At 44.7% G+C, this 14,253-nt stretch overlaps 1 protein-coding gene across 3 annotated transcripts in view; it reads left to right on the top strand.

Moving 5' to 3' along the window:
• Nucleotides 1–14,253, top strand: part of PACRGL (parkin coregulated like) — a 105,261-nt gene that overhangs the window by 1,689 nt on the left and 89,319 nt on the right. For 2 of the 3 annotated variants that reach the window (XM_073609394.1, XM_073609402.1), the window contains exon 2: nt 2,564–2,671. The exons of the other annotated variant lie outside the window; for it this stretch is intronic. In XM_073609394.1, coding sequence (XP_073465495.1) covers nt 2,575–2,671 — 97 coding nt within the window. In that variant the 5' untranslated portion in view covers nt 2,564–2,574. The remainder of the gene's footprint in view (nt 1–2,563; nt 2,672–14,253) is intronic. 3 annotated transcript variants of the gene reach the window in all.

Raw genomic sequence — 14,253 nt, 5'->3', positions numbered from 1 at the left:
GTGTGATCTTGACAGGAAGGGGTGGGTCATATTTAAATTGGGGGGTGCACAAGTTTAGTCATGCCTAGGGCAGCACAAAACCCAAATACACCACTGGCCTGACTGGCAGTTGGCTCAGCCTTTCAGCGCGCCACTGAGAACCTTAACCAGCTGCTCCCGCCACCCCCTCCACAGCCTGGCACTTCAATGAGCTTTGGGGGGGCAGAACATAGAGCTATTGACTGACAGTCACCACTCTGCTCACTGAAGACCAAGAACTGAGTGATCAGCAGTAATGTGATCACTCAGTTCTCAGTCTTATGCCATGTACACACAGGCAGACTTTTCGACCAGACTGGTCCGACGGAACAAATCCGTCGGACAATCCGACCATGTGTGGGCTTCATCGGACCTGCAGCAGACTTTTTCGGTCGAAAATCAGACGGACTTTAGATTTAAAACATGTTTCAAATCTTTCCGACGGATTCGAGTCCGGTCGAAAAATCCGTTCGTCTGTAAGCTAGTCAGACGGACGAAAATCAACGCTCGGGCAGCTATTGGCTACTGGCTATCAACTTCCTTATTTTAGTCCGGTCATACGTCATCACGTACGAATCTGTCGGACTTTGGTGTGATCGTGTGTAGGCAAATCCATTCGTTCGAAAGTCTGCGGAAGTCCGTCGGAAAGACCGTCGGACCTTTGATGCCGAAAAGTCCGCCCGTGTGTACACGGCATTAGAGCCAGGCAGGGGAGATGCAGACCAGGTCCATGCTACAGCCATCTAGGTGAGTATGATTTTTTTTTTCTTTTTTATTCTCATACTTCTCTTTTAACCACTTGCTTACTGGGCACTTAAACCCCCCCCCCCTCCTGCCCAGGCCAATTTTCAGCTTTCAGCGCTGACGCACTTTGAATGACAATTGCGCGGTCATACAACACTGTACCCAAATGAAATTTTTATCATTTTTTTCCCACAAATAGAGCTTTCTTTTGGTGGTATTTAATCAGAGCTGGGATTTTTATTTTTTGACAAACAAAAAAAAAATGGAAAATTTTGGAAAAAAAGAAAAAAAATCATATTTCATAGTTTGTTATAAAATTTTGCAAACAGGTAATTTTTCTCCTTCATTGATATGCGCTGATGAGGCGGCACTGATAGACTGCACTGATTGGCACGGATAGGCACAGATAAGGCGGCACTGATAGGCACAGATAAGGCGTCACTGATGGACACAGATAAGGCAGCACTGGCCACTGATGGGTGGCACGGATGGGCACTGATGGATGGCACTGATGGGCACTTATGGGCACTTATGGGCACTGGTAGGTGACACTGATGGGCGGCACTGATGTGCAGCACTGTTGTTGAGGCACTGATTGTGGGCACTGATGGGTGGCACTGTGGGCACTGATGGTGGGCACTGGTAGGCGGCACTGTTGCCTATTGCTAGGTGGCACTGGCAGGGGGCACAGGTGGGCACTGTTGATCTGGCAGCAGATCTCCGTGATCAGGACTTATGTCCCTCTCACAGCTGCCGGTAATCGGCTTTTTTTCCCTCCTCATGCTGTCAGCGCGAGGAGGAAAAATAGCCGATTGCCGGCTCTTTTGACATCACATGATCAACTGTCATTGGCTGACAGCTAATCACGTGTTAAGGGGTTGGGACTCCTTACTCCGATCTGTGATCAGGCGAGTCTCATAGACTCGCTGATCACAGAGTGCGCCGTGTGCGCCCTGTAGGGGGCGCGCAGGCCGTTCGTGCACGGGATGACGTCAATGGACGTTGTCCCGGCAAAGCAGGTCTGCGCTGTAGCCATCATTCGGCTAAAGCGCGGATCTCAAGTGGTTAAAGGAGAAGTCCAGCCTAAGCCCGTTTGGCTGGGCTTTTCCTATGGGTCACAGGAGTACAATTCAGTTTGCACTCCTGTGACCCGTTTTCAGCAGAGAACGGACAAGTCCGCTCTCTGCTGACATACCAGGAATCAGTCCAGGCACCATGTCATCGTGACAATGGGAGTTGGGATCGCCAGGTGCCTGGACTGACACCCGTCTTAGCCTCTCAGCGAGCCGCTGAGAGGCTGAGACAGCCGCTCCCCGCCCCTCCACAGCTCAGCGCTCCAGTGAGCGAGGAGGAGCAGAGCAGGAGAGTTGCCGATTGACAGTCAGCAGCTCTCTGCTTGGGGAGGTGAGAGAACCGAGCCATTGGCGGTGTTCGATCGCTCGGTTCTCAGTGTAGAGGCGCCGGGGGACAGATGCAGCATCCACCTAGGTAAGTATGATTGGGGTGAAAGAAAACCCAAACCCATACTTCTCTTTTAAGCTCCATGCGGGCTGGTGTGAACGAGTCCCATGGGTACTATTTAGCTTGGTAAATATAGGGTGCCATATCTGTGACCCCCACAAGGCCGCACCATTGCTTAGTTTTTGTAAATGTTTTATTATTGATTAGGATGGAGTTAATAATATTGAAGGAGTTCTCTTCCCTGCTCCATTCACAAAGACATACACCAGGAATATTATCTTTATTTCAGTCATGTGACTGTCATTTCCTAATCTCATTGGACTTTTTCTTTTTAAATAAGGACCATGTCACATGAGCAACAGCAACAGTCACTCCCACATTAACTGGACCAGTGGGTTGTCACTCCCTCAGCAGCAATCTGGCCCAGTGACAGAGGGATTCTGTTCAGGTAAGTGAACGCCTCTCCTTGACAATGTCACCAGTAGGGACAGGCTTGTGTTGGGACTGAACCCAGAAGAAAGCTGTCCTTGAGGTCCACTTCTGGCCAGTCAACTGCAGGCAGGGCATTTGGCCTTAATAGGTCAATGATTTAGCCCACGTTCACATCGGGCCGTTTTGACATGCGATTTGACATGTCAATTCGTCGGCTATTGCCAGCAACGGCACTGTCCGAATCAGTGTGATGCAGACTTTGCGGCGCCGCACCGATTCCCAAAAGTAGTTCCTGTACTACTGTTGGCGACTTCGGGGGCAATTTTAACAGACATCGTCGCAGGAACCCGCACTGGTGTCACTGAAATCCCTCCCGAAGTCAGACTGACATGCAGGTTTGAAATTGTGTGAATTCAGCTGAACTCGCACGATTTCAAACCCGCATCACTGTGAACCTAGGCTCTATGAGCCTTCCTTACCCCTTTTGTGTACACACATTTGCGGAATATCTTGGCTACAGTTAAAAGTTGTTTTTTTTAAATCACAAACATGTCATACTTACCTGCTGTGGGCAGTGGTTTTACATAAAGCAGCCCCGATCCTCCTCTTCTCAGGTCCCTCGCTGCTACTCCTGGCTCCTCCCGCCAATTGCCTACATAGCAAGGCGCTTGCTATGGCGGTGCTCATGCAAGCTCAATCCCAAGCTGTGCTGTGTGAGTCAGCTTGGCCCCCCTCCGGCTCTCTCCTCACAGGCTGAGCTTGACAGCAGCAGGAGCCGATAGCTTCCACTGCTGCCTCCAAATCCACAGAGGAGAGAGCGGGGAGAGCCGCTGTTCCTAGGCACAGCACTGGATCAAGATTGGACTTGGGTAAATATTTGGGGGGTCTAGGGGGGATCCTGTGCACAGAAGGCTTTTTTTTTTTTTTTTTTTTACCTTAAAGAGGAGTTCTGCCCCCCCGCCCCAAAAAATTAAAAGTCAGTAACTACAAATACTGTAGCTGCTGACTTTTAATATTAGGACACTTACCTGTTAAGGGATCCCACGATCGCCACCCTAGCAGATTTTCCAGTCGGCTCTCAGGTGCTGCTGCCCCCATTCGTTGTAAGGGAAACTGTCAGTGAAGCCTTTCGGCTTCACAGCCAGTTCCCTACTGTGCATGTGCGCTTCACTTTCTGAATGACCTGGCAGGGGGGAAGCAGGAAGGGGGCCGAACTTCCGAGGGACTTCGCCACTCCTCCTCCCCCCAAAAGGTGCCAAATGTGGCAGCGGAAGGGGGGGTGGGAGGCAAACAAGGGGAGCTTGCCTTTTTGGGCGGAGTTCCGCTTTAATGAAGAGAATGCATTAAGGTATAAAACCTTCTACCTTTACAACCACTTTAGGATCTAAACTCTGCAATAACCTCTAACAGTCCGACCCCTTGCCAGTGCTGTCATCTTCTACCCAGCTTCTTCGGGGTGCCTGGTTCCAGCCATCTCCATTGGTTGGCGTGGGATGATGATGCCACTCCTGCATATGCGCAGGAGTTCAGTCATCCTGGCGCACAGGCGCTGTGCCTGAATGTAAACTAAGTTGTGCTTGCACAGCTCAGTGTACATTCCAAAGAAGACTGCAAGCAGGGAGGTAGGCTTTTCTTACTTAAAAGAGCCTGCCTGCTCCCAGTTTTCAGAAGCGGGTTTTTGATTCCACTTTAATTGGGCGGAAGTAATAGCTTCTTCTTTGGTTCGGTCCTAATCCAAGATTGATCCCTAGTCATCAGCAGTAGGGATAAGCTCAAGCATGTTCAGATCCTACTCCAAACCCACCTGATTGAGCCTGCCAGGAAGCTGTCACTGTACTGAACCCTTGTATACTTGCAACTACAGCGCAGGGATTGCCTAGCCATTCATGATTGGCCCAGTACAGTGCCAGGTTCCTGGTGGGCTCACTCAAGTGGGTTTGGACTAGGATCTGAACATACCTGAGCTAACTGCTAATCAAGAATGAGCTCAGCGGTGTTCAGACTCAAGTCTGAACCTGCCCAAGCTATCCTGCCTAAGTCTCAGTCAATCATAGACGGCGGAGGCATTCCCCTCGCCGCAGCCACATTATATTATTATTATTATTACTATATTATTACACATCCCTTGTATACATGTGGCTGCAGGTTGGGGAATGCCTCCACCACCTATGATTGGCTGTTGGCTTCCTTGCTGCCCTCACTCTCTGGCAGTGTTGGTGGGCTGTTGCATCCCCCTTACTGCCTGGCAGCGGTGGTGGATGGACCTACTTGTGTCAACCTGGTGATCGGGGTAGATGGGCAGTTGTATCCTTCTTGCTGCCACCACTATCCTAGCATTGGTGGTGGTGTGCGGGTTGTTGTGGCCTTCTAACTGCCATTGCTGCTTGTTTTTCATGATTGGTAGGCTGTTGCCATCTCCTTGTTTCCTGCCTTCTGACCAAGCAGAAAATCTGAAAACACTTTGTTATACTTATCTGCATTTTATATTTTTTAAAGCCCAACTCCAGGGCAATTAAAAATCCTCCCTTGCAGTTGGGCTTCCCCTACACTGCAAGGGTTAACTGCTCATTTTGGTCTAGGGGATGTTATCTTATATGGATGTCACCTATGGAAAATGTGACCATTCTATAGAAACAATCCGTTTAGGTGACTCTTTAATGAATCAGCCTGGGGTTTATATGACCTTTATATAGAGGTTCCTCTACAAGTTATAGTGTAATGAGATAATTGGTTGTATCATATCACGGGGTGGTCCTGTGGATACAAAAACAGTAGCCAGTGCCACGTCCTATAAATTTTAGAATAACGAGAGAAAATGGGACTTGGACTTTTTAGGCACAACCAAACGATTATACAAAAATATATTTTTTATTATACACATAAAAATTTTGATTACATGGTGTCTAAAAAACCCACATTGATAGATCAGCACATAATTGATACGATACCACTACTGTACAAAACCATAATAAATCTGCAAGGAGACTAGGAGATGAATCAAAGTCATTGCATAGTATAAAAAAATCCAGGAGTGTGGTTTAATTACAGGGAAGCGGTAGAATGATGTTCAAAAAAGAAATTTCACTCTACATGTTGCTCGCTCGTTGCGCTTCTTCGGGAGCGTTTACATTGACTATAAAACAAAATGGAAAAGAGAGACATACATAAATATAATACATAATTACAAAACAAGTTAACAACATAATATATACATAGTGAGCTGACCCATCTGAACCCCTAGTGGCCAGACCCAAGCATCTTGATGCAAACAGAGAAAGACAAACCAGAATACTATGAGAACGTGCATAACATAGTAACACAATTCTATGAGGAAAGAAGGCAGTAGCCCCCTAGAGGCAAAACAGTTTATATGGGGAAGGTAAGTATAAATAGAGATACTAAAGGGTCCTTAAAAAAGGAACCAACATAGTCAAGTGTATCTAATATAGTTACTGATACTAGAGGACCAATGAATGAAATAGTGTGTATTATAGCGTCTGGTGACACTGTTTAGCTAGCTAGCTACCAGCCTGAGAGAGGCTGCTGTTTGCGAGGGGTCCTTTGCATCAAGGTCATCACATTTGTTTTTTTTGGCCAATGCTTGTTATGCTAATGCCAGTTTCTTTCAATATACATTCTCTTCTGACATACTTTCTGTGCTTTCTGCAGGTCTGTTACCTAGATACAAACTTCAGGAGTTACCAGCGCTTTCCTCTGAAACTAATGACCTAATTGGGCTTAATTGTGAATATTCCCTTACTTTTCTACTTGGGTTAGATATTATTAAGTGATTCATCTCACTATCAGTAATATTCCCTTGCCCTCCTCTGGTCAAAATACCATATATATGAACATTTGCTCTGCCTGGGGAGTTCCTTTATTAGTAAGCCTGCCAGTTATGCTCATTATGTTATATTAATTTAATTGAAGTTTCTGGCATAGTATTAATTTATTACCCTTTTGCTGTGCTTTAATACAGGTAATCTTTTTTTCTGTCTGTCTTCCCTTGTGATAGGACTGCGTTTTATCTCTATTCCCCTAACGCAGTGACTTGGTGCATCTCTGTGCTTATAAATGTTGTTTTTAACCGTATGTTTTAAATTCATCCCACATTAAAAAGTAAGTATACTTCTTTGCTAAACAGTGTCACCAGACGCTATAATACACACTATTTCATTCATTGGTCCTCTAGTATCAGTAACTATATTAGATACACTTGACTATGTTGGTTCCTTTTTTTAAGGACCCTTTAGTATCTCTATTTATACTTACCTTCCCCATATAAACTGTTTTGCCTCTAGGGGGCTACTGCCTTCTTTCTTCATAGAATTGTGTTATGCCCCGTGCACACGGTCGGATTTTTCGACGGAAAATGTTCGATGGGAGCCTTTTGTCGGAAACTCCAACAGTGTTTAGGCTCCATCGGATAGTTTCCATCGGAATTTGAGATCTGGCTCTCAAATTTTCCAACAACAAAATCCGTTTGCGTAAATTCCGATCATGTGTACACAATTCCAACGCACAAAGTGTCACGCATGCCCAGAATAAATTATGAGAGGGAAAACTACTGTTCGTAATGGAGATAGCACATTCATCACGCTGCAATTTTTAAAATAGTTTAATGCAGAGCATTCTCTTCTTCTCTAGAATGCTAGAAGAATGAAGTGGTTTGCTGCTCATATTCACACAGAGTTCTCACAAAATGATTTCTTTATTATTTCTCGTGATCTCCTGAATATAATTTTTTTTTTCGGCAGATCTCCAGAATAATTTTTTGTTTTTCTTTTTATAGTGATATTTTTTTTTTTTTGGGGGGGGGGGGGTTTAATCAGGATCTCCTGTTTTATTGTATTTATTTTTTTTTTTTTAGTGATCTCCCTAATATTTTTTCACGTTTTGTGTGTCAAGTTACCACAACACCATTATTATCTTGTATTTTTTAATCTCAAGGAGGTTGTTTGGTGTTGGTGTCCCTTGTTAATTTGACATTGTATTTTGGAAATGTACCTGCCTACTCACAAACTGTCCTTTTTGAAGTTAAACACATAGTCAAGTATTTCTTAAAAACAAAATATCCATTTATTATGGGTCATAACAAAATAAAGAGGAAGGCAACGCTGGAGAAACTGCTAAAATTTGTGAAGACTTTGTACCCCAGGGCACACATCAGTTATTTGCCAGCCAAAATTGGTGGCCTGAGGAGTCCATATAATAGTGAGCACAATCCGGTCCAGGACTCCAAGAGAACAGGTACAGCAGCAGATGTCGTCTATGTCCCCAGACTGTGGTCATACAACACCCTGCATCTTTTGTCAGACCAGACTGAACCCAGGCCATCACTTTCTTGTCTTCCTTACACGCTTGCTTCCAGGCTGTGGCTGTGGTGTTGGAGGTGTGGCAGGAGGAGGAGGATGGTCCAACTCACACAGGTGGGTATTGGGTGTGAGTTGGCCCCTCAACCCCTTTAATGTGAGATAAATGATTTCCTCACACATGATGCGTTGGCCCTCCTCCATGCCCTGCATTTTGCAGGCTGCCATGGAGGCAAAGGCCTCTTGAGGATTGAGGGGGGTTCTGAGGGCAGCATTAGCCTCCCTAATCAGCCTGAGCGCTGCCTTCTCCACAGTACTCAACTTCCTGGCACTTTTTTGTGGAAGGCGGAGGGGAAGGACCTGAGATTGTGTCAGGCCACTAACCCCTGCCACCTCCTGGCTGCCACTAACCCCTGCCACCTCCTGGTTGCCACTAACGCCTGCCACCTCTTGGCTGCCACATTCCACAGCCTCCTCCTGGCTGAGACTTTCTTGTGTAAGAAAAAGGGACATAGTTTTAGTATTTTGTTCATCAATCACACACAATTTTCAGCTCATGACTATTGCAAATTTAATGTTAACAAATAGAAAAGACTATCATTCTGACCCCAGCATTTTTCATTCTTGTCCCAAACCTTTTTGGCTACTACTGTCTATTGATATGTAAAACACTTTATTAAATCAGCAATTAGTGTTCAATAATAACATCTATTTCACATAATTTATTTTATTACAAGAAATATGTTGAACAATGCTATACCTGGCTCAAGCTGGGCTCCTTCACTTCTTCCTGGCTGGAAGGCCCAGGGTGGACATCGGAAGCCTCAGCTGGTGTGGAAGGAAGCCTGTAAGGAAGAGTGGAAGGAAGGGTTGAGAGGGATTCCCTGACTTCAGTCTGGTCTGCCAGAAAATGAAGTCTGTCATGGTACCACATCTTGGGGACATAAATGTCATCTGCTGCTGCTCCTGATCTCATGGATTTCTGGACCTTAGTATGCTCACGATTATATGTGCTCCTCAGGCCACCAATTTTTTGGTTGATGTCTGCCGTGGGGACCTGCAGCTTCACCAACTCCAGCAGTTTCTCCAGTGCTGCCTGCCTCTTTATTTTGTTATTGTGATGTGGGTGTTTGACCTGCCACAGACAGGGCAGCTCCCTGTATTTCTCTATGAATATTGGGAGGAAGCAGTGGTCTTTGAACCCATTCATTTTCTCTGCATGACACAACACAACACAAACCATAATGTCAGGTGAAACTCTCCTAATCTTGACCCAATATAGGCCTCAATTTATAAACAGTATAGGCCACTGATGCACCAAGTTGAAATTGTACCTTCATTATAACGATCGTCGCTTCCCCTCACAGATCGTACGTATGACGTACGTGTTACACTTTATATACTCTGCGCATGCGTGAAACTCTGCCCGCCCCTGACGTTCATTCTAGTGTATTCCCTGCCCCTTCTCTTTCGGCGCAGTGGGTAGAGAACATGGCGGAGACACAGCAGGTGCATGCAGAGGAGAGCAGCAATGAGGAAAGCCCCGAGCCACGAACATCCCGATCCCGGAGGAGATTTAAGGCCTCAAATATGTCCTTTGTAGAGATGGTGGAGATGGTGGACATCTTGAAGAGGGCTGACTATGACGGGAAGTTTAGGAGAAATATAGGGGTGGAGGCAGTTGCTGCCACTTGCCTAACCACGCATGCACGCCTACTAGTAGAGATTGGGACATATCATACAATAGGGTTAACAGAAATATATAAAAGTATAAACTTTAATAATTACAAAATACATGTACAAAGTAATACATATGAAACATATTAAAACAAATTAGATACACCGCACTTAACACAAACATAAACATAAACGGGTTAAACCGTAGAGTTTCTTGTGGAGAGGGGTGTCTGAGATTGTTTCCTCAACCGGTTTCGCGGTTGAAACCGCTTCTTCAGGAGGGATAAATCTACAAATAATTTTTATTTAGACAAAAGTAGAGTTAACAGCAAAAGAACATAAACACAAAGGAATACAATAATGTTAGCAAATAGAAGGCTGGCTCACCATCTCAGAAAGATTTACTGGGATAGTGGGACCCCATACAAACACCCCCCCCCCCCACCGGCGGACACGGGGGATTGTGGACAAATTCTGGTTAATGAAATAATATCTATAAGTATGTAACTATTAAAAATTAGAAAAGGTGCTTACCCGGGTGAGTAGAGAGCTGGGAAGGTGGGGTAATGGGGAAGAGAATGGAAGGGACAAGGAGAGGAGACCGAGGTAAGGTGAGGAAGGAAGAGGGGGGAAAAGGAGGAGAGGAGGGGGGGGGGAGGAGGAAAGGAGGGGGGGGAGAAAAGGGGGGAGGAAAGGGGGGAAAAAGGGGAGGGGGGGTGGGGTCCAGGAAGGGAAAGGAAGAGGGGGGAAGGGAGGAAGGGGAGGAGGAGGAGGGCGGGGGGAGAGGGAGAAGGGGAGGGGGCGTGGGGTCCAGAAAGGGAAAGGAAGGGGGGGAGGGGAGGAGGAGGAAAATGGGGGGAGAGGGAGAAGAAGGGGGAAGGAAAAAGCAGGAAGAAGATAGAGAACAAGGAGACTAGAAAGGGGAGGGGGGGGAGGAAAAGGTAGATGGGGAAACAAGGGAATAACCCCAAATCACCATAGGCATGCAGTGATCTAAGGCAAAACCAAATTTAATCAAACAGTTACTCTGAAAAATAGACACTTACCAGGGGTGGCTAATCAACAATAATAATCCGTGGGCTGCCTATATCAAGATATCATAAGATGATAGTAAATAGTTGAGAGCGGTCCCAAGGGATAAGAAAGAAATAACCGGATTTCAGGGATGCAGTAAAGCAGTACCAGTTGCAATAAATAGAACCCTCAATTGAAAGCCAGATCTGTAAAATGCAAGGGATATAAGATAAAAACCTCAAAGGGTCGGCAGGCAGGAGGAGTGAATCGGAAAGGAGCAGAAGAAAATATGAGGAAAAGACATGACCTTACCCAAACTCAAATGTCAGAAAAGCCAAGATCATGACTAAAGTTGTGAAAAGTCTTCAGAAGAATTTTTGGGTACTGCGATCCAAGGATCAACTGAGGAAACAATGGTCAGACCTCAAATTGAGGGAGCACAATCAGTACAGAAAGGTCCAGAAACTGCTTCTAAAAAGTAAGTATTTGTCGTGCGTTTCTATTATTCGTATTACTTGCATGCTGCTCCATGTGCTTTTCTTTACTGTTGTACAGTTTAAAATGGCAACTTTCATGTTCGTGGGCACAGTAATCATTCATAGGAAACATCGTTCGTTCACCCACTAATATGATGTTTTTGGCAGATGCAAGTTAACTACATTTAGTCATGCCTATTTGTATTCAAAGAAGTTTATGACATTGTTGTCTAGATGGGTTTGTAACTAAAATGAAATGCAAACTTGATTCAGTGTAAGGAGAGGACACTCAGCAGCTGTTTACACATCTGGAAGCAGGAGCACTAGTGTGGGACACCAGAACAAACTTTTTAGGGTGTCCCACACAAGCGCTCCAGTGGACACTAGGGGTGTCTCCATGTGTGAAACTTGTACAAAAAAGGTAAGTATTGCAGCTTTAGAAAGGAACTAAAAATGTCTTTAGCTTGGAACTCTGCCAAAACAGACAATTGTACGACACTTCCAAGCAATGTTTCATATTCCTGTTTCTGCCCTCAAATTACTGTGTGCTAAGTATACCTTTTTTATTCACATAGAGGAGAAAAGACTCAGGAGACATCTGAGGACACCAGGGACCCCCCACCTCCTAAAGAAGGGGAAGTCACCAAAACACAAGCAGAGGATGTGGAGAAAGGAAAGGTTTATGAAGTGGGCGAAATTGTCACCACAACAGGTGAGTGTCTGAGACCACAGCTTCAGGTAATAGATGGATGCCTGCATATCTATAATACATGGTGTGTTTTTTTCTTTTACAGTAGGTAATGTGGATGTTGTGGAAGAAGAATCTCATTTCACAAGTGAAAGTGCCCAGATCCTCATCAGGGAGATAATGGGGTGCAATCGTGATTTGGAAAATATAAAGGAGAACATCAACGATGTTCAAAAAAAACACGAAGAACATCATTGATGTTTTAGACAGAATATAAAAAAACAACAAAATTGTACCGTTTTATTGTGTATTTTTGAATTTTAAAAAAGTTTTAAAGTATTTTAAAAGCCAAATTTTGAAGATGCGCACAGTGTGTCAACATGTGCTATCTGCCATCACGGGATATCAGTGTACGCGTTTTTTGGGTGAAACCCCTTCCTCCCAACTCAATTAGGTGAGAGGAAGGGGTTGCACCTCCAAAACACGTCCACTGATCCCCCATGATGGGAGCTAGCACATGTTGACATTAGGCATGGGATCAGGAGGGAAATCCCCAGTTTGAATCCCAATTTGTGTGCATCTTCAAAATTTGGCTTTTACATGGGTGACATCAACCCATCAGATGAAGGCAACATCAACACAGTTTGGACATAATAATGTCTCATATTGCCTTCAATTTTTCAAAGTTGAACTTTGTAAGTTCCTGAGAAAAAAGAAAAGGGGGGCAAGAGGAGGCCTCCTAAAAAAGATGGTCCGCTCAAGAACAAACTGTTGTGAACCTGAAAAAACTTTATTGTGTCAATTTACTAAATAGAAACATAATCCACTAACCATGTATATTTAAAAAATAGGGCAAAGAAAGTCCTATTGTGTGCTGGTGGCCACCACAGACATTACACATACATCAAAATTTCATGCACTCCCACTCATCAAATTAATGTCACTGAAGACCCGGGTCTGTACAATTTTCATGGGATTCCAGAGCAAGGAGATGGCTTCATGAATAATAGACATTCGGTCCTTCTAGGATAAAGTGCAAGTGCTGGTGAAAAACAAGGGTCCCATACAGATGTGAGCCAATAGCTGATTGGGCATATATGTGTGTCAACCGACAAGGAGAAAAGGGGGGAAGAGCGTCCTGATTGATTAGTGAACGACTGCAACTCCAAGGGGGGGAGGAGGAGGAAGCTCTGAGGAAGCTTGGAAACAAGCGAAAGCGCTCAGCATCTGACTTATGTGCAGGTGGCACACAGACTTTCACACATCAACAAGGATATTCCCGAAATTGGATGTGAACATTTTAACTGTCTCAACCTGATCTTGGACATCAGACGGAGCCTTTGTGGTGAACATTGACTCTGAGGGTTCCCTATGACTGCTTAATCTACTAGGTATGAAATGTCAGTATGTTTGAACCTTGTGACTCACCGCACATCTTGCTGGAGGATACCTGGAAGTAACAGCCCACGTCTACAATAAACTTATATGCCGCATGAACGTGTCTTTTATCCACATGAGTGCGGTCATCAGCAGCCCTTGACTTTACTGAAGACGTCAGACGGTGAGCTAAAAATGTACCCTTACATATAGGAGGCACTTTATCTATGGCTATCCTCCGTCTATCTTCAATGCTATACATGTGAGGCTGCTCCTTCTCCACCATTCCTCCTCCTCCCCCCCTTGGAGTTGCAGTCGTTCACTAATCAATCAGGACGCTCTTCCCCCCTTTTCTCCTTGTCGGTTGACACACATATATGCCCAATCAGCTATTGGCTCACATCTGTATGGGACCCTTGTTTTTCACCAGCACTTGCACTTTATCCTAGAAGGACCGAATGTCTATTATTCATGAAGCCATCTCCTTGCTCTGGAATCCCATGAAAATTGTACAGACCCGGGTCTTCAGTGACATTAATTTGATGAGTGGGAGTGCATGAAATTTTGATGTATGTGTAATGTCTGTGGTGGCCACCAGCACACAATAGGACTTTCTTTGCCCTATTTTTTAAATATACATGGTTAGTGGATTATGTTTCTATTTAGTAAATTGACACAATAAAGTTTTTTCAGGTTCACAACAGTTTGTTCTTGAGCGGACCATCTTTTTTAGGAGGCCTCCTCTTGCCCCCTTTTCTTTTTTCTCATATATATCTTTATGGTCCATTGAACAACTATCTGATAGCTTGTTAGCTACACACCATTGAGTTAATTGACAAATGATTTGGGTAACCTTAGGGGTATAATTAATTTGATTAATTGTTTCATTGGGTGGTAAATCCCCCTTTCCCCTATCCGTCTTCCCCTGAACCTATTCTTGGATGAATTAAGGTGTCCTCCCCTCTTTTTTTTGTAAGTTCCTGAGTTGTGTATGTTATGTTTTGAAACATGCCTGTTTAACCAAAAAAAGGCTATTTCTAATGTAACAAAAAAA

The sequence above is a fragment of the Aquarana catesbeiana genome, linkage group LG01 (assembly GCF_042186555.1).
Source record: "Aquarana catesbeiana isolate 2022-GZ linkage group LG01, ASM4218655v1, whole genome shotgun sequence".
NCBI lineage: Eukaryota > Metazoa > Chordata > Amphibia > Anura > Ranidae > Aquarana > Aquarana catesbeiana.
Note: the sequence above shows the minus strand (reverse complement) of the source record. Positions and strands in the feature narration are given on the sequence as shown.